Here is a 26577-nt window from a genome sequence, read left to right as displayed (position 1 = left end):
TTCACCGTCCGGCCACTACTCCATCGCGTGACTCCTCCCCGATCATGCAGTGTTCTTTATGGAAAAGATATATAACCAATAATTCAGGCCTGAGCCCTTCATCAAGGTATGATCAAAAAGCAGACAGGCATTTGAAGAAAAAAGGGTAGAGTTAGGGGTGGAGCAGGAGGAAAAGTACAGGCCCACAGGCAAGAGGCCATTGGTGGATTATGGGTGGGAAGACAGAGGACTAAAAAGATGGGGTGATAGAGGGAGAGGACAGCTCTCTGAATGGAGAGCACCCAGCGGAATAACGTGTTGCTCCTCCAATTTGCTGGTTGCCTCTTACACTCTCCAACAAGTTGGCATTAACATTGACATCTCCAGTTACTGTTAGGCCCCCTCCCCTGTCCACCCCCACCCCCCATCTCCTTTCCTCCAGCTCACCTTCTCTTTCCGTCTCCATGGCTCAGACTGAAACGTTGGTTATGCATTTTTGCCACAAAGGACACAGCAAAACTACTGAATTTTTCCTGCACTTTTGTGTATTAAACAAGACTCAGCTTCTTGATTATTTCAGACTCAGATTAATTCACTGGATAAAAAAATAAGCAAGTTATTTTCAATTAATTCATTTACTTTAACACCCCATGTTTGCCCTTGCTTCATCAAAGTCCTTTACTTTCCAAAGACAATTCTCCAGAGACTTCAACATTCAGTGGATACTCAATGTTGTGGTTCTACAGAACCCATAGATTTATATTTTTAGGTTTCACAAATTCTAAGTCAATTTTCTGTAACTTCTTTTACCCAGTTCTAACTGATGAACTGGGGGATTGGCAAGTTACTTAATTACCCTTACCACTGCAAGTGAAAAGCACCCAGGAATGCAGATGCTGCAAACCTAACCAAGTCCATCAGAGGTTCTGACCTTTAATTTATTGAAGACGTCGATGAGAGGTGCTACATCAAGCATTATAAAAGGCCCTCCATCCCCTAAAGACTATCAGGCTCTTGAGCCCATCTTTATTACCCTAATCATAAACTACTCTTGACACCACAAAAAAACCTGTCTTCACAATTGAAATGCCATTTTGTTGCACTCCTTTAAGAGCAAATATTTGTATCTCTGTTTTTTATTTATCTCTTTCTGTATGGTAATTTATTTTAAATTTTAAATTTAGACCTATACAGCCTTATAACAGGCCCTTTTGGCCTTCAAATCCATGCCGCCCAATTACACCCATCTGACCTATATCTTCAGTACATTTTGAACGGTGGGAGGAAACTCCAGCACCCGAAGGAGAACGTAGAAACTCCTTGCATATATCATGGGACTCAAACTCCTGTCCTAGTCGCTAGCGCTGTAATAGTGTTGCACTAGCCCTTATACTAATCATGTCACCCTATACTGTGGGAGTTTTTCCACAAAGTACCTATTTGACTGCGGCAAGTAAGAACTTAAGTGCATGACAATAAACTCATTACTATTAGTAAAACTAAATGAAACAATTATTTGAATGAAATCACCCTGATTAACCAAAGCCCACACTTACTAGGTACTGAAGTCTGCCCTAAAATGTGTGCTTTATCAAAGTGCACAGATTTTCATATGTAAAAGGCCAATTAGTCCAAGATGGAAAAACTCTGAAACCATTGTTCTAAAATTAATTCTCACTTGTTTTGAAGGAAATTCTTAGTAGTAAATCTAAATTATTTTTAACATTAAAACGTTGATTAAAGGTAGCACAGTGAAGAGAAAACTGATATTAAACAAGCTGTGTGATGAGGGGTAGGGTGTCATGTGGAAGGAAAGCAAGCAAAGGGGACCCCAAAGGTGACATGATTGATAAATAAATAGCCTGGACTTGGGTAAGTAGATACCTTTTCAAAGTTTCCAGGAAATGGAGAATAGCTCAGTAGCAGATATCAGAAGAAAATAAACTGGTGAAGTGGGCAGAAAGATGATAGATGCAGTTGAATAATAAGTATTTTTGGGCAAATTTTAGGGAAACAATATGTAGAGACAAGTAACTTCAATATAATTCTTTGAGAAAGAGCAAGAACAGAGGGAGCTGTAGATCCTTCTTTACAAATGATGGAAAAATGACAGTGCACTTTGTAAAAATATTTTATAAACTTTAGCCTGTAAATAGGAGTGATGACTTGATAAACAAGGATGCCTTGATATGTCTTTGGCAAGGATATCAGCTTGGATAATTCTGAGACCATATAATTCTGACCACCACAATGATAAGAAGGTCAAAGCCTTGGAGAGGTTACAGAGGAATTCTACTGGAATTGTGTCAATAAGCCAGGAATTCAGTTACATGAAGACTTTGGAGATCAGAATCAAGTCTATTGTCATGAACATGTGCTACAAAATTTGATGTTTGGCAGCAGCAGTAATGTGCAGAACAAGGTCCAAAATTACTATAAACTAAAATGTCATAAATATAAGATTTAAAAAGAAATGAGTGCAAACAAAAAGAAAACTATAGAGTCCATAGGTACATTATCCATTCAGAAAACTAATGGTAGAGGGGAAGAAGTTGATTTTGTAACATTGCATGTGTGTTTTTTGGCTCCTGTTCTTCCTTCTTGATGGTAGCAGTGAGAAAAGGGCATGGCCTGGGTGATGAGGGCCCATAATGATAGAGGCTGCTTTCTTGAGGCACTGTCTAGTAAAGATGTCTTTAATGGAGTGAAGGCTAATCCCCACGATGGTGCTGGTCAAGTTTACAACCCTCTGTATCCTGTTCCTGTGCTGTGCATTGACACCTCTGAACCAGACTGTGATGCAATCAGTCAGAATGCTTTCCACAGCACACCTGTAGATATTTGCAAGAGTCTTTGGTGACGTACCAAATCTCTTCAAACTCCTAATGATGTATAGCCATTGGCATACCACCTTTATGATTGTATTGACATAATGACCCCTTGATGGGTCTTCAGAAATTTTGTCACCCAGGAATTTGAAGTTCCTTACCCTCTCTACTGTTGACCCCTCAATGAGGACTGGTTTGTGTTCCCATTGTTTTTCCTTCCTGAAGGCCACAATCAGTTCCTTAGACTAGCTGACGTTGAGTGCCATTGTTTTTCCTTCCTGAAGGCCACAATCAGTTCCTTAGTCTAGCTGATGTTGAGTGAAAGGTGGTTGTTGTGACACCACTCAACTAGCTGATATGTCTCATTCCTGTACGTGTATTATTTTTAAAGCAGGAGCATTCACTGTATTTTTACGCATATAAATTGCACATTATATATATATTTTACAAGCTAGTTTTTATCTGATTAGTTTACTTTGAATTTGTGTTAAGATGAATACTTTGTTCAGAAAGTGATGATGATCTGAAAAGTCTCAAAAGCAATGATCTAAGAGGATCAAAACCATTATTATCCATTAATGAAAGTAACTCACCATAGACCATGATCTAGATGGTTGAACTGTCTTTCTCTGCACAGTATATTCAATGTAATTCCTTACAAATATGTCTTGTTACTATAATGGAGTATACATTAGTTCAATAAAATAAGCATTAAAGTTTGAATAATCTTTGGGAGAAATGAGAATTCAAGTTATCTAAGTATTTATGTTCCAATATGCAGTAAAGTTTGATAATCTGCCATCCAATTGTTCTGGCAGTTTGGTATCTAGTTCACTCATTAGTTGTGAGCATGAGCTGGGGATCCAAAGGGCAAGTGGGATGAGCAGCAAAAGGGAGGGTTGGGATCTGGAACACCGATGATCATAGGTAATTTCATGGCCAAAGCTAGGATTCAGAGTGTTTGTATATTTCCCACTTTTTTTACATTTGTCTGGCTCACTGGAAAACTGCTGTATGATATGTTGGGGGGGGGGGTTAGTGAAATAGAATTGTGTTTGAAAATTAATAGGGGCTGAAATAATAGTCTGGAAAATGTGCTGATCCAGTATTACCAAAGACCAAGGGTACTGGATTAAGGTAGTTTTACTATGACACATTTAGAGAAGTGTTAACATTTCATTGTCATCTCATATATTAGACAATAAGATATTGGAATGGAATAAGGCCATTTGGCCCATTAAACACTCCATCATTTGATCATGGCTGATTTACTATCCTTTTCAACCCCATTCTCGTTGCTTTTGCCCTGTTACCCTTGATTTCCTTCATCTTAAATAACCCAATGACTTTGCCTCCACAGATATCTGCAGCAGTGAATTCCATGAGAAAAGAAATTTCTCCTCAACTCTGTTCTAAAGGGACTTGCTTGTATTCTGACGTTGCGTTTTATGACCCTAGACTCCTCCACCATGGGAAATGTCCTCTCCATGTTCATCCTATCCAGTTCTTTCAATAGTCAATAGATTGCAATGATGTTTTCACTAAAATGTATATTTTGACTTTTCCAGACTCTGTCTTTCAGTTCTTGCCCTGGATAGCTTTGGAGATAACCCAGAAGCATTGTACGGTCTATTTGACGGAGACAAGAACATGGAAATCCCTCGTTTGTTGCAGTGCACAGTGGGAGATGTATTGACAGAAGAATTGCAGCAGTCCTGCGTGGACTCTCTTTACATGACCCACACATTCCTTGTCTCACACAGGTGAAAATCTGCATTTCTATCAAACAGTATTCAATTTCTAATCTTCTGAAATCAATCTGATGCATTTTATAATGTGCTCAAGGTACGAGTTGGCTACCACTAACTATTTTAGAAATTGACACAGATTTGTAGCAGGGTAGTAAACAAAGCAGCTTGTATTATGAAATAGGATGGGAGAACATCCTGTTGTAGAACATACTTACAACATATATCAATAAGATACCATATCTAGTTTTTTTTTGTGCGTAAAAAATCTGTGATGAAAAACCAGTGACCACTGACAAAAAGAACAGTTACTGGTTTTCTTAACCAGATTTAAGGTGCCAAATGAGTCAATTGAGAATTCACAAATTAATTTAGGGCAACACGATTGGAGTAGTGCCTTTGTGGGTTAATTGGGGGTAAATTGGTCGGCACGGACTCGTGGGCTGGAAGTGGCCTGTTACCATGCTGTATATCGAAACTAATTTTAAAAAGTCACTTTTAACTTCAAAAATATATTTGGACTTGAAAGAGTATGCTAAGTGAAATTGACCTTGAGAATGGCTTACAATATTTAGGGATCTTGATTCACCAATAAATTATTGATTGAAAACTCTTGTGATCATAATGTGGTATTTACTGAAGCACTCTGCTCGTGATCATTTTAACGGGTCAGAAAAGATGGGCTCTAATTATTCTGTTGTGAAATTTGTCATTCAGAGGCTAAACCCAGCAAAGAACTAATTTCCCTGTGAAGATGTTAAAGTGAAATCGACCCTACAATTGGGGATTGAACCATTTTTCAAGTGAAATATAGCACTAGTGGATGATTCTATCACTCTTTTGATATTCCAGTGTTCTTGAACATTTATTAACACTAACCTAATTTATTGTTTGGCTTTGAGATAAAGCAACATTCATTTAATCAGTCTTTCAGAGATCATCTCTCATAATTTCTGTATTGATTTCATTTTGACTCTTTTATTTCTTCATATATGTACCTAACTAGTACATTATTTAATCCCAAAACTTAATAACTGATATATCACTGAATCCCAAGCTATAGTCAGTTTTCTGTCTAATATAGGAAATGTAATGGAAAGATTCATACAGTTCTCCTGTGATGCTTTATTTCTTCATATATGTACCTAACTAGTACATTATTTAATCCCAAAACTTAATAACTGATATATCACTGAATCCCAAGCTATAGCCAATTTTCTGTCTAATATAGGAAATGTAATGGAAAGATTCATACAGTTCTCCTGTGATGGTTTATTTTGTAGAAAATTGGGAACGGTGGGACAGAAGTTGGGTTCTTCATCTGTCTTGTGTCACATTCGCCGTGACCCCAGTGACTACAGCAGCTACTTCACACTTACCGTGGCTAATGTGGGTAATAGCCAAGTCGTGTTATGCAGAGATGGGAAGCCACTGCTACTATCAAAGTTGTTCAGTCTTGGACAGTGTGCTGAGGAACTAGAAAGAGTAAAACAACAAAAAGCCATTATAACTGAGGTAAGTTTCAGTGTTGTACTAATTTTTAACCTGAAACCGGTAAGTTTTCGATGCAGCCGATATTTCAATGTGTATTTCAAAAATAGATACGGAAAATGCTGGTAACACTTAGAGTTAGGCAACATCTATGGAAGGAGAAACAAAACTGATTTTTTGGAATCATCCTTTCATTGGAACTTGGAAAGAGAGAAAATAGTTCCAGCATTTGAGTTTCATTTACATCTACAATGTATTATGCATCCTATTGTACACGCTTTGTTATCCCTATAAATTGTGTTAGATAGTTTTTGATCTATCAACTGAAGGTGCTAAAAATCTTTTTGCCTTTGGCTACATAATTGCATTCTCTTTCTATAAAAAAAATCTGATGTGACTAATAAGTCTGCTCATGTGATACATTTGCCTGGAGTTTTGATTGCCCATCACCCCTGTGCTCATTGACTTACACTGGCGTCAATTTAAGCAAATGTCTCAATTTTAAAATTAGTGTCCTTACTTTGAAATCTTTTGTCTTGTCCCGCTGTCTTTGCAATTTATGCCTGTCTTATTTTCTAGTCGAAGAATCTTGGACTCTGAATTTTGACTTTTTGAGAATTCCTGAATTTATTTACAGCTTCATTGTTGCTTTATCTTTAGCTGCCTGTAATGTCGGGAACGCTGTGCCTTAATCTACCCGCCCTTCTACCTTCTACTTTCCCGTCTTCATTTTAAATGCCTCCTGAAAACGTACCTCTTCAAAATTCCTGTATTGATAATTCTTTGTTTCATTGTCAATTTTAGTTTAGAAATGCCTTGGTGAGGAACTTTTTAAAGATGTATTGCCACTTTGAAGCTGCTATACAAATGAAAGAAGATTATGTTGAATTGTTTGAATAGCAGTTGTGTGTATTTTTTTTCCTCAGGACAACAAAGTGAATGGTGTTACTTCTTGTACACGTCTTTTGGGTTGTACCTACCTCTTCCCATGGGTTCTTCCCAGACCTCACGTCCAAACAATTTCACTTACTGCTCAGGATGAATTCCTTATACTGGGTAACAAGACACTCTGGGAAAATTTATCCTATGCTGAGGCAATAGAAGCTGTTAGGACTGTGCCTGATACTTTAGCTGCAGCCAAAAAACTTTGCACCCTTGCTCAGAGCTATGGCTGCCATGACAATGTTGGGGCTGCAGTGGTGTACTTGAATATGGGAGATGACAACTGTACCTGTGAATTACATGGAGTTCCATTAGCGAGTCCAACTGCTTTTGCTCCTATTAACTTGTCAGTAAAAGATGGTGGACACTTTTCTGGCACTCCATCATCCAGTAGTGGGATAGCGTCCGAATTCAATAGCGAAATGTCTGCTTCTGAAGTGAGCAGCGAAGTGGGATCTACAGCATCGGATGAGCAGCCAGCCACAAGCCTGGAAACTACTACAGTCCCTCGTGCTGAGCGTCGCTGCAGCCTCCATCCAAGTTCTTCCACCAGTGTTTTCCAACGACAGCTATCTAGTGCAACGTTCTCCAGCAACCATTCAGATAATGGCCTTGACAGTGATGATGACCAACCAGTACAGGGAGTATTCTCTAATGGCAGTAAACTAGAAGTGGAGGTAGATATCCATTGTGTCCATTTCCAAGTTCCAGGAAACTCCAATATTGCACAAGATCATGAGGAGGGATTATTTGTCAGCCTGCATGGGGATGACGGGCCACAATCTTATTTAAAAGTACAGAGACAAAATGGTATAAATGGTGGATCCTTGTTCACAATTAACAAGGAAGGAAGTGATTTGAAGAAGTCTTTGTCTGCATCAAACCTTCAGGGTAAGAAATTTTCAAATGGATCTGTAGTCCCTCTTGAGAAAAGCCACAATGTGATTGAGGTGGCTACAGAGGCACCAAAGAAAAAATGTGGATACTTCGCAGCCCCTGCACAACCAGACCCAGAGGACCAGTTAATTGTGCCACCAGACCTAGAAGAGGAAGTAAAAGAGCAGATGAAACCGCACCAAGATCCTATTCCAGAAGCTGGATCTGAAAGAGACTCTCGGTTTAGTCAGCAGGAGGTCTATGACACAGCATTGTAATCCAATGTTCTTTCAATGCAATGTAATTAACATTGTCAAAATGAGAAGTAGGATAGTACTGTATTAGATACTTCTGGACAAAATATAATCACACCATCCCTAAATATAATTTAAATTGTACATAAAATAGATTTTAAGATGCTTCAGCATTTGTCAAAACAACAATCTATTGTGGGGTATTGGCTTTGACCTATTGAGATTGTCATCTTGCGATGGTTTTAGGTTTTAATTTTCAATTAAAGCTGCATTATCCTTTTCATAGTATGAGCAAGTGTTTTAAAAAAATACTGTAGTTTCCAAAAACTGGCATCCAATGTTGCCTGTGTAAAATGTTTACAAAGTTTTCTCGGTTAAATCCTTTTTTAAAATGTAAAAAAAAAGTAACAGCATTTCTCACTAGGTAAAGACATTTTCAGTGGTTTCAAGTTTTTTTTTTGCACCTTTGTGAGAAGGCTTGGTTCCTTTCACCTTGAGCAGACGATTTGGCTTTAACCTAAAAATCAGCCAGTCTAAAACCTGCAGATTTTAAAATCACTAATCCAAGAAGCAAAGTGACCGTAGCATGTCCTAGATCTGCATGGGTCTCTCTGCTCTATTTATAATTTTGCTGCTAAGTATTCCAAAGAACTGGGCATCCTCCCAGTTTCAATAAAAGCAACCTTTTTAAGTCACCCTTGTTGAAGAATGATGCACTTAATATTTGTAAATTTAGAATGTAAAACAGTGATACTGCAGCTTTAAAATTAAAATACAAACCTTCTCCAGGAGTGGAGAACGTCTGAGTAAAATTTGGCTTTTGTTATTGAAGCAGATCTGCCAAAATTTTACTTGTGCTCTCACATTTCCTGGGGAGGAGACTGTCCTCTGTTTAATTTGTATGTCACTTTTTTTCCCCATATTTATTTGCCAGGGAGTCTGTCGGCCTTCTCCGAGAATTAGACACGTGCTTCATACTTTTAACTATTTATTTAATTTGTGGCGTATATCTTGTTTTTTTTTATATATGGTTGTCAGAGACAGAAAATTAGATGAATAATATTTGCCAAAAATTCCTGAGTCACTTTTTTTTTGTTAAAATCATTGTAAGAAAATCCATAAATTTAAAATATTTAAGGTTGGAGGGACAAAGATATTTTGATTATAGTCTTTACAATTTTTCAAATGCACCTAAATCTTGTATAAAAAATCAATTGAACTTTTGGGTGATATCTTCTGATGTTCTCATGTAATGTGATCAATCTGAAAAATTAACTTTCTTTCACTGACCTATTGAATATTTTCAGCATTTTCTAATTTTATTTCTGATCTCAATCTCAACAGCATTTGCTTTTCAAGATCACAAGATATAGAAGCAGAAGTAGACCAATCAGTCCTTCGAGTCTGCTCTGTTGTTCTATCGCTTCCTGACCTTCTCCTCGTAACCCTTGATGCCCTGACTAATCAAATACCTGTTAATCTCGGCCTTGAATGCACCCAGTGACCTCACTTCAACAGTCGTCTGTGGCAAAAAGTTCCACAGACTCATGAATGTCTGGCTAAAGAAATTTTTCTGCATCTCTGTTTTAAACTGATGCCCTTTTATCCTGAAGTTGTGCTCTCTTGTCCCAGGCTCCCCTATTGGGTAAAAAATCTTGGTCGCATCGGCTCTGTCCGGGCCTTGCAGCATTCAAATGTCCCTGAGGTCCCCCACCCCCCCCATCCTTCTGTATTCCAATGAAGACAGTCAAGAAACCAACAAGCGCTCCTCTTATGCTAACCCTTTAATTCCTGTATCATCCCAGTGAAGCTTCTCTGAATTCTCTCCAATGCCAGCACATCCTTTCTCAAATAAGTCACCTAAAACTGTACTCCAAGTGAGGTCTCACCAATCCCTTTAGAGTCTCAAATTATATCCCTGTTCTTGTATGCTGTTCCTCTAGAAATGAATGGCAGCATTGCATTCACCTTCTTCACAACCAAAGCAACCTGGAGGTTAACTTTTAGGGTATTCTGCCCGAGGACTCCAAAGCCCCTTTGCACCTCCAAATTTTGAATTTCCTTCTCGTCATAGATAGCAAAACTACTAGGTTCAATCCAGACCTCCTATGTAGTTTGAACATTTTTTCCTGGGATTCCAGTGTCCCTGATCATCAAATCCAGACAGTATTTCATTACTTTAAAAAAAATGTAAACAAGAAAGCGCAGGAGCTTATTTTATTTTTGGATGATATACTTTTACATAGCTTCAGCCCAACTTCATGTCAACCAAGTTGTCCACTGAAGTTAGTCCTATCACCTAAAAAGGCTGCTTGTGGTCAAACAATGGATCCTTTGACTTGAAAGAATTGTATGTCAGTACAAAAAAGAAACCCCTTGCTGCTGATATTAGATATAGCCTTGAAAAAAAGGAACACGATGAGACCAGTCCATCTGCACAAAATAGCAATTGAAGGAGGTTTGTGTGCATCAAAGTTCCATCCTGCAAATAGATCAGAAAGGCTGACGAACGATAGTTTACTCTACTCGCAGTCACATTTCATTTATAAATCTGTTAAGTGCCAATTTGGAGGCTTTGCAATGGAAGCAAACTGAGATGTCATTGCATTGAAGATGCACCATTTTATCTAAGAACTGGAGAGAGGAAAATAAGTAAACTGTAGTGCATTAAATTTCAAGTGGGGTGGGAGATTGATGCCACAAGGCCATGCACACCTGTTGTAATGTGATCATAATGACTGATGTTGGCTTCAAATCTTCTGTACTTATTCCCCATAACTCTTGACTCCTCTACTTCTCAAATACTTATCAAGGTCTACCTTGTATGTAAGTAATGCCTTGGCCTCCTCCATACTCAGAGCCAGAGAATTTCAACAATTCTTTATCCTCAGAAATTTCTATGCACCTCAGCTTTAAAAGAAGCCATTAAGATTGTTTTCATCTGAGATGACGGCAATGCCAGCAGGTTTCAACTGTGGGGTTGTGAAGCACTGCAAAAGTTGATGATCAATTTCAAGATCTGTAAGAAGTTGGATAGAATTTTGAAGGGATTATGGTTGTTGACACAAGATTAAAATCCTCTTCTTAGAATAAAATAGAAGGGGCCATCTGCTAGCTCACAGTGGAAGAATCTATTGGTCCCATTTCCCCTCTATTTTCAATAAAATAGATTCAATAAAACCATTTTATAACTACATAAATGTGCCTTCACAAAATTTAGATCACTTAAGTCTTCACATTTCTAGGTATTTTTAAATCAATTACAATTGGTCTACCCTAAATTGATTTCAAATTTCTGATGAACATTCAACCATAGACTCCAAGTGATTGTAGTACCACGTGGTTGCATGACATCATAATCTACATATAGTTATTCTACTTTTGAGTATCCATTTCTGTTTTAAATTTGCACAATGTGTCTAATTCCACGAGTCTATCTATGCCAAATAAAAGGCAGTTGGACCAAATCAAATGGATGTATTTTACTTCTTAAAAAAATTGGCACCCTTCCTGACAAAATTGAACAAAGCAATAATATGATTTAGAGATGAATATTGTCTGGCATTGACATAATATTAGAGACAAAAGAGTAAATATTCATGATGTAAAAGCCATCCACTTGGTTTTTAATCAATTTTTTTGGACAATTAAGCTCTTATTTATTTTTATTATGGATTGTGAGCACTGAGATTTTTAAGTATATGTACTGTACAGTACTGTATGTGACTGCCAACCCAGATTGATGCATTTCTCAAGAACCGTAGTCTGAAGTTTAGGACTCGAGTGACAGGTTTGGAACTTGTATGAAGATGAAGTATTTACTTAATGGATGGGCATTATTTAAAATGCAAATATTGTAAAGTTCTGCAGGAAAAACACTAACAGTTCAACTGAGTTTTATATACACACACACACACACACACACACACACACACACAGACACAGACACACACACACACTTTGTGCACTTACAATCAATTTCACTGGCATGTTGAGGTAAACTTGGTATATGCAATGGGTCTCAAGTGTACACAAAGCGAGAGGTTCTTTTGACAACTGAGAATCTGCAGTCTGAAGTACTTTACATCACCATGGACACTGATAGCATCAAGGAGTCAAGTTTTCCCATTTTAATATGCCAATAGAAGCAAAACATTTAGAACTGGGTTATAAAACAAAGTGAATAGTTGTCAATCTTACTAGAGTCTAATGCGACAGCATATTCCAAAACTCATTGTAAATACAAAGTGCAAAGAATGTAATGAAATTTCTAATTTTTTATGCAGCAAATCTTATTCTATCTAAAACTGATTTGTACATATTGTAGCATATTCAGTTGTCTCTGAATATGCCCATATAAATTATATATTGAGTATTGATTTATAACGTTCAGTATTTAGTAGCATATCATTCAAGCAAACTTTCTGCTGAACTAAGCAGGATGATGGTATGCGTTAAGTTTGACATTCACGATTTTGAAATTATTCCTTGTACTGATTTGCAAAATGGTACAACACTGGAATTTAAGTAATGTAAAATACATTTTAATTTTAAAATGTATTATTTTGTCCTTCAAACACCTCTTGGATCTGAAGAAAGTCTCATCATTTTGAGTTTTTGAAGTTTTGGCTCCAAAGGCAATTGTTTTAACATTTATTACGTCATTTTCATTAGAATTTGTTTGGTTTCTCCAATCCATTTCATATAAAATTTAAATTGTTTCTCTTATTTATCAGGTTTTTTTTCCATTCTTCCCTGGGTACAAAACTGAAAATGCCTTCAGAATATTATACATATATAATTTGGATAAAATATGCAAAATATAAAGTTTGGCTTCACAGGAAAGAATCAATGTTTGAAAACAATGTTTGTCCTGCCCATAATTTCACTATGTGTAATAAAATTTACACCATTTTTCTTGGTACAATGAAAGGAAAACACAACTCCCAGGAGTGGTGAAATTTATTGTGACTTTGTCACACTAATTTACTAATCTTCTCTGAGAGAATGTAGCCAATTCGAAAGAATTTTACTGTGAATAAGATAGTACCTTACTCAGTCCAAACAAGTGTTAAAATATTTTCATTTCAAAAAGTGCTTCATTGCTCATTTTGAAAGTAAAATTAAACAAAATTTCGCAGTACTTTGGAGAATGTTTCCAGTTAAGACAATCAGAATGGGTAAGAATTTGTTTTACTTTTACAAGAAAGATTTATGATGAGATTACATTGTTCTTTAGATAATATTTTATAGCTATCTTAAAGTGAAATAATCTTTTAATAATTATCTACAAATGGTATTGTTGGTTATGATATTTCAGAATTATTTTACAAACATGAAATTTGCTAACTATATTTAGTTTGAGTCGTGTTATGTTGCAAAAGAGAGAGTGGAAGTGTTTCTAGCTCTAAAGTGAATATGAGAGAGACTGCGTTTTGAAGATGTAAACAATTGTACCGCTAATAGCTAATGCAGAAGTAGGTGGACCAAAAGTTGGAGGAGTCGGTTCCATCCTGTAGCATATCAACAATCAAGACTATTTAGCATTCTCAAAATTTTTAAAATTTAACTGTTTAACCAACTCATTGAAAAATATTAAGTTTAATAAGTTTTCAAGTAATTAATTTAGTATTCTCAAGATGAGATATTGTCATATCACCAGTACATATAAAATGGAACAGAAGCTTGCAATTTGCATTTCTGACCAAGTTTCTGTTGGCAATGCCTAGAATGTTCATAGAGCAAGAAAAGTATTTGAGGAAATCAATAAAAAGAGATAAATCTTAAATTTTGCTAATTCTGAAAATTGGTTCTCTTCTGAATTTTTAGACTTTCCATGTATTTCAAAGCAGTTTGAATTGCAATTTTTAAAATTTCAGCTAAATGAGAAACTTAAGACTGCTTGTGTTTAAACAAATATTGATGAACAAGTATATTGAAGCAAATGTTGTGAATTAACATTTTGCAGTTATATTAGAGATACTGCAGTAGCGGTAATCAGATGTTAATTTAGATTTTTTTTTAATGATTTCCCTTTACCATGTGTCTCAAGCCTACCCTCCGATTTTGCAGCACGTATACTATAAAGGAGAAGTATTATTAGTTGGTGTACCTCACTGTGTAAAGGGTTGATATCACTGCAAGCTATTGTGGTAGAAAATCATTAGTAGTATACACTAAACATATGTTGTAATCACCATATCATTTCACTTGGTAAACATGATTCTCTTGTGAATTTTTAAGTTGCCAGTTCAATTTACCTGGCCTGAGTGCCTTTGGATTATGTCAATTATATTAAGTATTAAAGGCTAACTTTCTTTTAAACTAGATAATTTCTTTATAAAAAAACAATGGGAACATGTGTACAATGCATTAATTGCTCTTGGAAGGGTGTTATGTCATCATGTTTCTTGTAAGTGGTTTGCACTATGATGAGGATGATCTCAAAATTCACTGGTTTATGACAATATTAGATTGTTGGAACTATAGATTATTTTGAAGGTTCTGAATATAGGTTTCACTTTTTTTTGGATTAGAGATTTATAAAATGACTTTCCAGTCCATCATTTCTTTATCAATAAAATAATGAACCATGTTACTCATTCAAGTTTCAAAACAACCTATGATGTGCAAAAAATTATTTGATTAATTGATATAATTTGTACCAACTTCCCAATTTTCTCTTTCAATATTTTAAAGTACATGTTTTCGATAGTGTCATATGCTTTATTGTTATACTTCCCATCACCAACTCCATATGGGTCAGAGAATTCTCTACCATCCAACTCATTGTAGACATGTTTTTTTTTCAAATTAGTAAATAATATAAATATTTGTACAACATTCCAAAATCATAACATTCTTTTGCAAATAACTTTATATTGGGACCGTGCCAATTTGTTTACTTTTTCTCAGTTTAAAGATACCAACTTTTATCACTAATGTGCCTTACATATGGCTGCTGTAGACATTGCAGTAAAAGGTTTGTGTTCTGTTATTAAATTAGTGGTTAATCATGATAGATTTTAAAAAATAATTGAAAATTCAAATTTTACTGCCATTTGTATAATGCTTTAAGCATAGAAAATTCTCTGTTGTCTTATAAAGATATAACTTAAGGATGACCAAAATACCCAAAAGATTTAGGAGTAGAAGCTAAAAGTTTTGCCATTAAGATGAATTTTAAGGAGGTCTTAAATGTAGGAGATGTGGTTCCAGAAGATAATTCAGAGTGCAGTTAAGATTATTTAAGATTTAGCTGCTAATTTGGGTTAAGGGAGTTATACTAGGCCAGAAATGGGGAGCTAGAGAGCTCGGAGAGGATAAAAAATATATATAAAATTGCACCATAATTGCATCAGTGAGTTTGGGCAAAAATGAACAAAGATTTGGGGGTTAATAGCATGAAAATTTCCAAGGAAAGAAGGTTTGAGGGATTTTTTTAATGAAAAGATTATTACAGAATGGTTTTAAAAGATTGGAATAATAGAGAGAAAAATATTGTACACATGAGAATGAAATTCAAGAAGGGAATTTCAATTCTCATTTAGGGAATGGAGAGAAAGTTGCCAGAGATGCCAGTTGTCAAAATGTTTGTGGAAAGGTTTGAAGAAAGATAGGAAAGAATTAAAGATGGATATGGATTCGACTCTGGGCAGGGCCAAAACCAACTAAGGCAGCTGAACTTTGATTTCAATCCGAATTCCCCCACCCCGCCCAAAAAAATCTGTTATCTTTTGTGCAGTGAAGAAAGCAAGACAGCAGTTTAAAGGAAACAGTAACAGAAGAGAGAACTTATCTTTCATTTTCTGATCAATGTGAACTCACCTGAAAGAAGAAACAATAAGTCAATTTATCCACAACTATAGAAATGTTCATGGTGCAACTTTTGAAATTGTGGTACTCTTTGATAATGTTTGCTCAAGGGAAAACAATGACTAAACTGCAAAAAATGTAAAAACACCAACTATACATAATGCAGGAAGCAAAATATGGTTTCCATAATATTTAAGTATATATAGAAATAACACTTTCTTATCATTACAATCAACACAGAATTGATAAACTTTCATTTCCGTGAATAACTTTCTATTTAAAAATTGTAATGTTCTTGTTTTGCAAATAATGTCATATATACTTAAATATTAGTGAATGTAATTAAATATGTAATTGATGCTGCTTTAGGCAAATGCTTATTGATGTCCTGACTGAGCAGTACTTGTTGACCACCAGCTCATTTAATCTCCATTTTTGGAAGAAAAATTCATATATTTAAGACTCTAAATAAAATATATCAATTATCGTTCATTTATTCTTCACAATACAGGGAAAGGTTTTATTTTTCACATTATTTATTTGTGTACTGCTCAATGTAACAGAAGTTTTTAGTATTTTTTATGGGAGATTTCTTAAAAACCTATTATTTGTCTTCAGTATTTTTTTTTGCCTTGATGTGGGTATGATCCTGGAAATTTACACAAGTGGGGCATGCATTTAATGCTACTGTGACTTGCAATTTATGTACTTTTAATTCATGCAGTGGTCATTTTGCACATGGTTCAATCAGGACTGAAAACATTAAACTATTTTATATTTCAGCATGCAGAATTGTGCACAAGATATAATAATGAAATCCTGCTATTAGTGTACTTGTTTCTCTGTGCACATCATTGTACAGGTCTGAAGCACTTTGGAGAACTGAAGATGGGGTTTATGTGGATCATTGGTTCCCTTAGATTTCAGAAGATGTTTCTTAAAGATGCTGCTATAAATTCTGGAGGATCCATCTGTATTTTTGATTATTTGTTCAGCCAAAGTAGCAATAAAGATTTATAAAATATATGAATGTGAATTTTTATTCATCATTAAATTGATCATGTGTTTTAAAAGTTGTACTGATTTTCCCGTGAGACCATCTGGAATTAAATCTTGATAATTTCTTGAAATCAGCAAAAAGACTGCTGCATGCTGCAGGGCATGGAATAAAATCTGTATTGGGGAATGCCCATAACTATCAGGGAAAAATAGCATGGCATTATCACAACTGACGTAGCTGGGGAGACACGAAGGACAGAGTTGCCAGACTGAGTCTTTGGCACGTAGTGTGAGATTCAACACGACACCGAAACAATGCAGCGGCGTATCAGTTACTGGTTAATTGGATCTTCATAGGGAGAAAAGTTGAGTTGCTTTCTGACAAATGAAGTGTGAAGCTGCAACTCAGGACAAAATCAGTTTTCTACAGAGCCATAGTGTATCAAATCATTCAGTCACAATGGTTGGTGGGCAATTAAAGGTAAAGGCTACATTATTGCGACATAGTATTACATTTAGAATGTAACAGATGAAGTTATTTAATTTTTGTCTACCATCAGGCAGACACAGAGAGTCACCACTTTGTCCAGTGCCCCTTCCAGAAACCTACAGCACTTGGTGTTCCCTAGCTGGTCTCCCCTCCCAGTACTGACCAGTCCTGTGCCTGCTTCACTTCCCAGATCAGACAACCTCCAGGGTTTTCAGTCCATTAGGTGCTGTAGTTCATGTGCGAAAGCAGCTCCAGAAACATTCTCATCATTAACAACAACTTTCATCACCGTGTTAATGAATGAGTCGTAATAATCCAGTTTGGATTTGTCCCACATTTTGTGAAATTTTCACATTGCCATGTAGCTGTCAGATTTGCAACTCTCTTGAAACATTGGTCAGAAGTTCTGCTCATTTTAGATTCTAGGTCTTAGAACTACAACCCAGATGTTGATAGATCCCAGCCAGTTGTTGATATCTCACATAGTGCATTGAGTGGGGTAAGAACTGGCTTCTGCAATGATGGGGATAGGAGGAAACTTATGGATCATCCACATGACACTTCAGGGTGAATGTAGTTGTATATGCTACTTTATGTCTTTGGCTTGGCTTCGCGGACGAAGATTTATGGAGGGGGTAAAAGTCCACGTCAGCTGCAGGCTCGTTTGTGGCTGACAAGTCCGATGCGGGACAGGCAGACACGGTTGCAGCGGCTGCAGGGGAAAATTGGTGGGTTGGGGTTGGGTGTTGGGTTTTTCCTCCTTTGCCTTTTGTCAGTGAGGTGGGCTCTGCGGTCTTCTTCAAAGGAGGTTGCTGCCTGGCGAACTGTGAGGCACCAAGATGCACGGTTTGAGGCGATATCAGCCCACTGGCGGTGGTCAATGTGGCAGGCACCAAGAGATTTCTTTAGGCAGTCCTTGTACCTCTTCTTTGGTGCACCTCTGTCACGGTGGCCAGTGGAGAGCTCGCCATAGAACACGATAATTGGAGTACTTTATGTACTCCAATGCTAGACTCCCCCGAAATGTGACAGGAATACAGAGCTTTGATATGATGCACTAGTTGGATAACTTGGCCTGTCGTCCTGTGTCGTTGCTTCACATAATGGACAAAGCACCTCTGCGCCATCAGCAGCAGGAATAGAAATGGACATGACCTTAGAGCCTGGCATATTGTCCATTATATCAGGGTCTATCAAACTATCATGGGTTGAAAGAAAAACAATGCTGGAGAAATTCAGCAAGTTAAATAGTGTCCTTTATATTGCAAAGATAAATACATAATTGACATTTTGGGCTCGAGCCCTTCATTGAGGTATGGAAAAATGTCAGCAGGTATCCAAATAAAAAGATAAGGGAAAGGAGCATGGTAGTAAAGGTCATGGGTGGAAAAGGGAAGGAGGGCACCTCTGTAAGCAGGGGGAGGATGAATGGCTTGGTGAAGAGAGAGAAGGGGTGGAGTTGAAATCTGTTTCAATGAGTGCAGCAGGGCATGTCCGGTTTTCTTGAGAATGAAAGAACTGAGGTAAAAGATTCATGATCTCAGTAAATTTTATAGCAGGTTAGAGGCTGCTTGTTTATTCCTTTTTAACATTTACTCTAACTTCCAAAGATTTCTGTTAAAAATGTTACTTAATTCTTTGTGCTACTTTGGTTAAATTTTAGTGTGTTCACAAATGTCTAATCAATATGCTTGATAGATAGACATTTGTGCATGTCTTAGTTAAGAACTTAGATTGAGCAACATTTATTCTGTAAAAGGTTAAATATTTCTCCTTTCTGGGACATAATGACAGTGAGCATATTGTCATATACATTGTACATGTGCATCAAAATTCTTGCTCACTGCAGCTGAACAGGTATTTTATAAAAGGAAAACCACAATAGGATTCATTGCAGCAATGGTTAGTGTAGCAGTTGGTTGAACGCTATTACAGTGACCAGGACCAAGGTTTGGATTCAGCAATGTCTAAAAGGAGTTTGTATGTTCTCCCTGTATCTGTGAGTTTCACCTGTTTTCTCCCACTGTTCAAAACATGCCAGAGGCTGTAGGTCAATTGAGTGTAATTGGGCGGCGTGGGCCAAAAGGGCCTGTTACTGTGCAGTACATCTAAATTAAAATTAAAATGAGATGGGGGAAATGAAGCATCATGGGAACTACCAAACTTATAAATATGCTTTTTATAATTACAATCAGCGACTTCTGATAACATTTTCAAATAATTTATTATACATTTTATTATACAGTTGATTGCAATTTCACACAACATTCCATAACGCAACACATTTTGTCATTATACTTTATTGGTATCAGCAAACATTGTTATTTATATATCTAAAAGCCAACCAATAAAAAGAATTAAATATTGCCTTTTAAACTTATAAATTACAATGTGTTTTTTCTACAATAAACCTTGAATATACTTAATGTCTTTTATTGTAAAACATTTTGGGGTTTTTTGAGATGATGGAAGGGGCTGTTAAAGAAAATGGTCTTAGCAATACTAAATAATGCTTGCCATTTTTGTTGTAGTTCATATTTTGTTCTGTTGTGTGTTCAGAATAGATAACATTGGAATAATATTGATTCCATGATCCTTCAGCAATGAGATCTCGTATTTAGCTTCTGAGCATACGTGGTGAGTATTAGCTGCTATTGAACTTGGGATGGAGAACTATTAGTGAGTATCAAAGATGGTTTTTTATCCAAAAATGAGAATTGTATTTTTTTAGTGCTTTTTATGACCATGGAATATATCAACACTTTATAAAGCTGTTCAGGATAGCGATAATGTTGGAAAATTCATAATTGAGAAGGGATCAGTAAACACCTGGATTCTGAAAAGTGAATGGGTTCCGACAGTGCATTAGGGATAGCTGATGGCTTTGCCATTTATCGTAGTGCAGAGGAAACCATGTAATAGGAATCAAACACAGAGGATTTTAAATTATATTTGCACAATTTAGAGATGACAAAAGTTCTTCATGATTTTAGCAATGTTCAATGTTTTTATTAATGGAGGCACTACTAATTACATAAGTTGAAATTGTTTTGGCAGTGGATAAAATGAAAGCTTTGATTAGAAACAAAGGTTTCAAAATGATTTTAACATTGAAACATCACTCTAGTTGCATTTTGATGGATTTTTATTCAGCCACAAAATGTCATGCAAGATAACCAATCTGACAAAAGAACTGATCTTTGTGTTGAAAGAATATGCTATTCGAATACCAATGGAAACCTAAAGCCCTGGCAGATAAAAATAGTTGTACTGTAAATAGGCTTTGAACTATTACAGAAACCTAACAAAAAGAATCAAGATGAGGGGAAATGACCAATTAAAGAATGTAATGAGGTAATGAAGTGTTGAGGTTGACAGAATGTGAATCGACTATGTACAAAACTTTTAAGCCATTTAAATGAATTAGCAATCCTACCAGTACATATTGAAATCGATGCTCTTGACCTACAAGGTCATAAAATGTAATACCTGGAAGTACCACGGAGGCCTCCATTGTGTCTGAAAATGTGTTTTTGTGGTGGATTCCAAGGCATATTGAAACTCAGGGCTCCCTCCCCACCTCCCCCCAGCATTCTTTTAGCCAATGTAGTCACTAGAGAATAAAATTGAGAACCCAAGGGCAAGATTGCTGCTCTAGAGTAACATGAGGAATTGCTGTGCAGAGACTTGGCATACCCAGGACTCTCTAGACTCAACCAGAAGATCTATCCCATGCATTGCCTGGATCAAATGACATCCTTAGTGGTGGTGTCTGCTTCATGGTTAACTATTCGTGGTACTCAGATATGCTAATTCTGTCCCACAGTTGCTCCTCTCATTTGGAATATCGACTGAGTGCCAACCCTTGCACTCCCAAAAGAATTCACTTCCATTTTCCTGATTATAGTATACATCCCTCCACAAGCAGGCATTAAGTTTGCTATAGAGGAGCTATACGCCTTGATCAACAAGCATCATTCAGCATATTTTTATGTTTTCTCAGTCATTGGGGACTTCAATCAGGCCATCTTAAAGAAAGTTTTCCCAGGGGATCAAACACTACACCACTGCCATTCAGAAAGCCAACCATTTCATTCCACACCCACACTTTGGAAAGTAGGACCATGTGGCTATGCTCATTCCTGCATGCAAGCAGAAACTGAAAAGCACTTTAATGGTAGAGAAGACTATAGAGAGCTGGTCTGGGGAAGAAGAGCAACTTCCTGACTGAAGTCAGTAGATTGGGCCATGTTCGAGGAGTTGGTTGCAGACCTAAATGAATGTGCCACGGATTTTAATGACTATCAGGAAAGGTGTGGATACTAAGAGCTAACCATAGGCCAAGGATTGAACCAAGAGATCCACAACTTGTTGAAGACCAGATCTGTGGCTTTCAAATCAGGTGATTCAGAAATATGCAGGTTTAACCTCCACAACTCCATTACCAATGCAAAAAGGTAATTCCAGATTGAGCTGGAGTCTCAGATGGACATTTGGCAGCTGTGATGGACTTGCAAGGCATTGCATCCTGTAAGGCCAAACAAGGTGATATAATTAACTAAAACATCTCTTCCAGATGAGCCAATTGCCTTCTGTCCTCACCTCAAAAGGGAAAAAGCATAGTGCATTTCATGAACTTCCATGTCCCTTGTGACTCTTCCCAGTTTCTGAGGCTGATGTGAAAAGAACCTGCAGGAGCATGAATCTTTGGAATGTCTTCAGCCCAGATGATGTCCTTAAGATCCATAGGCCAACTGGCTGGAGTTTTGCAGCTACTTTAAAACTCACTGCTATGGTCTAAGGTCCCCAACTGCTTCAAAAGTTCATCCATCATACCAAGAAGAGCAAGGTGACCTGCCTCAATGATAATCGATCAGTGGTACTTGTGTCTACCATGATGAAATGCTTTGATAAGTTGTTAAGGGAGCAAATCAAGTTTTCTTCCTCTCACTGAAGGGAGGTCTGTGAAGCTCTCTCACACTGCTCGCCTACTGATACTTGGAATTTCACCTTTTTTAAAAAAAAAACATCTTGGTTTTGATAAAAGGCACCAAACCAAAACATTCACTGTCCATTTCTACACTTGCTTGCTGTCTGACCTGCTGTATCCCTCCAGCATTTCTGTTTACTCAGGACCTGGACCCACTTCATTTCATACATTGTTGCAATAGGCGAATAGTGAATGCCATCTCACTGACCCGCCACTCTGCATTAGATCATCTGGACCACAAAAAGACATACATCATTGATGTCAGTTCAGCATTCAACACCATCATACCAGCAAATCTTTACTCCAACTGAGGAATCTGGTCATTGCTCTGCAAATGGAACTTCGACGTCGCTAGAAAAAAGTTCTGAGGGTAAAAATATAATGATCACTGGGAAGACAGGGACTAATTAGAGACAATCAATATGGCTTTGTCAAAGGCAGAACCTGCCTAATGTGACAGATTGAATTCTTTAAAGTCACAAAGTATCAATGAGAGCAGGGAGGTAAGTGTAGTCTGCATGAACTTTAGAAAAGCTTTTGATAAAGTTTCACATGGAGTTGTTTCAAAAGTTCAGGGCAAGTTGGCAAACTGGATCCAAATCTGGCTTGGCAATAGGAGACAGGGTGATGGATGAGCATTGTTTTTGCAATTGATATTCCAAAAGGATCAGTGAATGTGGGAGCCAAGATCAGTCAATTGCGGATGTGGGTCTAAAGCTGCAGAGAGATACCAATAGGTTGGTGAAATAGTCTGAGAAATAGCAGAAGTGTAATCAAGACATATGGGATGCATTTTGAGGGGATGAATGAGGTAAGGATGAATAACAGGATCTTTGGAGGTATTTTTTTTAAAAAAAAAAGGATTTTAGAGTACAAATCCATAGATTACTGAAGATGGTAGATAAGGAAGTTAGGAAGACGTATGGGAATTTGACTTTCATTGGTTGAGGCATTGAATACAGAAGTAAGGGTTCAGCTCCAACTTCGTAAATGCCCCGTTCCTTCCCATCTTGAACAATTTCAGAGAGACAGCATTTACTATTCACAGCAAAGAGGTGTATAACTCTTAATAAGTTGTGGGCCACAAGAAGATCCTCTTGTGGAGGGGACCGTGAATGGCAAATTTTTATCAATCTTAGTCGCGTATTGATTATTTGATTAAAATATATTATGCATTGAGGATCATCATTACAGTGTTGATGAGGCCAAAAATCAGATTAAGCATGATCTTAATAGCAGAATAGTTTAGAGGCTTTGTTAAATATTCTATCTTTTGTGCTCTTGTATTTTAACATACCTATATTACCATAACTAAATGATACACTCCCCAACCCCCCAATATGCCCAGACTTTCTTTCAGGTAACTACTGCTCCTTCAAAAGTCATAATTTTTCATTTTTCCCATTATCTTCCATATTGTCAACTCTTCTAGAATGTAGTGATTCAAATTAATACATAGCTTTGTTCAACTTGATAATTCTATTTAAACATTTCTATTGAATTTTGCTAGACTATTTTAATAATTGCAACATTTGATTTTTTTTAAACAAATCTGATTTCCTTCATATGCAACAAATCTTATTGACTAATTAAATGTTAAATCAGGTTCAATTTTTCCTCTGAGATTAGCTACTGTGCCTCATCTTACAATTCCACATTGACTTGGGATCAAACTTCTTTATTTCATATGCCATAGCACATTATTGCTGTTCCTTTTTCAACGACACTATATAAAAAGAGTTACAATGGGATTAAGACATAAATTGTCTTAAGGATGTGGTCATTTTGTTTAGTTGCCTCACCTTTCGGTAGAATACTACAGCCAGTATTGCACTGACACAATAAAATATAACGAGGAGTAAACCAAAGCAGGCTGCTGCAGCATCAGATCCAGCCAAATCACAATTCATCCAGTTCAGACCATACCTTGCATAAAGAAGTTCCCTCCTTTTGCAAATATCAGTCCCATTAATCTGGAGGATAAAATACAAGTAAAGGCCAACTGCAGCTGCATAACCCAGAGATGCCAGTATATTGAATGTTACCTCAAAAATCAACCACTTCAGGGACATATTATGCAAAAATTGAGCACTCTTAATCATAATACCCAGGGTGATGGCAAACATGGCGATGGAAACACCAATGCCAGTGTAGAGTTCAGGTGCTCGCATTAGAATAAATTCTTGATCAAGTTTCTGTACTTCCTTTAGTTGGTCCCCTTCAAGTGGAGAATAATCACTGTTGATGCTGAAGAAGCTTGTTGCCAGTCCACCATTACTGCTGTATCCTGAGAGAACAATGTATGATGCTACCACACACACCAATACCAGCATATTTAACATGACCTCCAGCATCTGAACTATACCTGACAAGAAAGGAATAATGGGTGAGTGATGAATTCAGGTATATTGCAACTTTTCAAGTCCTATCTTCCTTCATCACATTTGATTTATGGGTGACTACTGAGAGAATAAATGTCTTTTTTTAAATACTTTTAGCTCAATGACTTGACTGAGGACTAGTCTTTTGAGAAAGATTGGTAAATAAACTAAAACAATAAATAGACATTAAAAACATACCTATCCTTTTTATCCCGAAGAGCAACTTGAGTGAATGGCATCTGCATAAACACATGTCCCTCTCCTCTTGTCAAATAATCTTTCCAAAATATTTGTATTTGTGCAACACCCTAATGATTTGTCATATAGTAATTTTTGTAATGCAAAGGCAAAAGACCTGAAAAACCAGTGTATATTTTTGTCTGGGTCAATTAATCTTGCAATACTCACAATATTCATTCAAGTTGTTTGTTCAATGCTAATTGATTTAGGTAACGTTTGGAAAAAAAAAACAAACCGTTAAAATGTTGGACCACAAAATAGTAATGTAAAATTACATAAGCAATCATGGTCATCTGACCAACATCAAAATGCTAACCAAACAAAAAATTAGATACCACAGGTGTTCAGGTATCTTGCTATGTGAAACCAGTTAGCATAAACTTGGTGAATGTATGTGAATGATCATGTTTTATCCAATAGATGAAATAACATTAACTTGCTATGGATGTGAAACTTCATTACATAGCTTAAGACCAATTTTGTGTAATTGTTCTCAAGTCTTTGTGCTTTTTCACACACGCATCCCAAGCGACATGGCATCTCAATCCAAAAAATGTGAAGAGGAACAGAAACTCAAATAACACTTCCTATAAATGACAGCAAATTCAATGATCATCAAAATCAAAAGAGTTGTGAGGTCCACTTTCTTTTCTTTCTTTGGCTTGGCTTCGCAGACGAAGATTTATGGAGGGGGTAAATGTCCACGTCAGCTGCAGGCTCGTTTGTGGCTGTCAAGTCCGATGTGGGACAGGCAGACACGGTTGCAGCGGTTGCAGGGGAAAATTGGTGGGTTGGGGTTGGGTGTTGGGTTTTTCCTCCTTTGTCTTTTGTCAGTGAGGTGGGCTCTGCGGTCTTCTTCAAAGGAGGTTGCTGCCCGCCGAACTGTGAGGCGCCAAGATGCATGGTTTGAGGCGATATCAGCCCACTGGCGGTGGTCAATGTGGCAGGCACCAAGAGATTTCTTTAGGCAGTCCTTGTACCTCTTCTTTGGTGCACCTCTGTCACGGTGGCCAGTGGAGAGCTTGCCATATAACACGATCTTGGGAAGACGATGGTCCTCCATTCTGGAGACGTGACCCATCCAGCACAGCTGGATCTTCAGCAGCGTGGACTCGATGCTGTCGGCCTCTGCCATCTCAAGTACTTCGATGTTAGGGATGAAGTCGCTCCAATGAATGTTGAGGATGGAGCAGAGACAACACTGACTACACATATTCTAAAACCATTTTCTACTCAGTATCAAATGGAAGGAGCAATGTAACTGAACATTGAAATTAAATAGCAAAATAATTAATTTTTCTGGGACAAAATTTTGTTCATCCAGAAAATTAGCTTTATTTTTAGCCTTCCCAAGCTTCAGATCATGAGAAGATAAATACAACCTGTTTACTTTTAACCTGCCTCTAACACAGTTTGAAAATGATTCTCCAATGAAAGAACTGAAAGAAGCTGAATTTCAGAAACACACAGTCCCATGATTATCCCAAACTCTTTAACAGATAATTTTCGCAGTCCAACATGGGAATAGGAAGTTTGAAGATCTC

The 26577-nt window shown here is 37.0% G+C and overlaps 1 protein-coding gene across 4 annotated transcripts in view; it reads left to right on the top strand.

Moving 5' to 3' along the window:
* phlpp2 (PH domain and leucine rich repeat protein phosphatase 2) overlaps nt 1–26577 on the top strand; it is an 89042-nt gene that overhangs the window by 54967 nt on the left and 7498 nt on the right. For 2 of the 4 annotated variants that reach the window (XM_069901797.1, XM_069901798.1), the window contains exons 17-19: nt 4376–4570; nt 5839–6070; nt 6973–16957. In XM_069901797.1, the coding sequence (XP_069757898.1) occupies nt 4376–4570; nt 5839–6070; nt 6973–8142 (1597 nt within the window). In that variant the 3' untranslated portion in view covers nt 8143–16957. Of the gene's footprint in view, nt 1–4375; nt 4571–5838; nt 6071–6972; nt 16958–24622; nt 24799–26577 lie in introns of those variants that run through there. The other 2 variants (XR_011345875.1, XM_069901800.1) reach the window with 2 other exon arrangements.

This window comes from Narcine bancroftii, chromosome 10 (assembly GCF_036971445.1).
Source record: "Narcine bancroftii isolate sNarBan1 chromosome 10, sNarBan1.hap1, whole genome shotgun sequence".
NCBI lineage: Eukaryota > Metazoa > Chordata > Chondrichthyes > Torpediniformes > Narcinidae > Narcine > Narcine bancroftii.
This window is presented reverse-complemented; position numbering and strand designations above follow the sequence as displayed.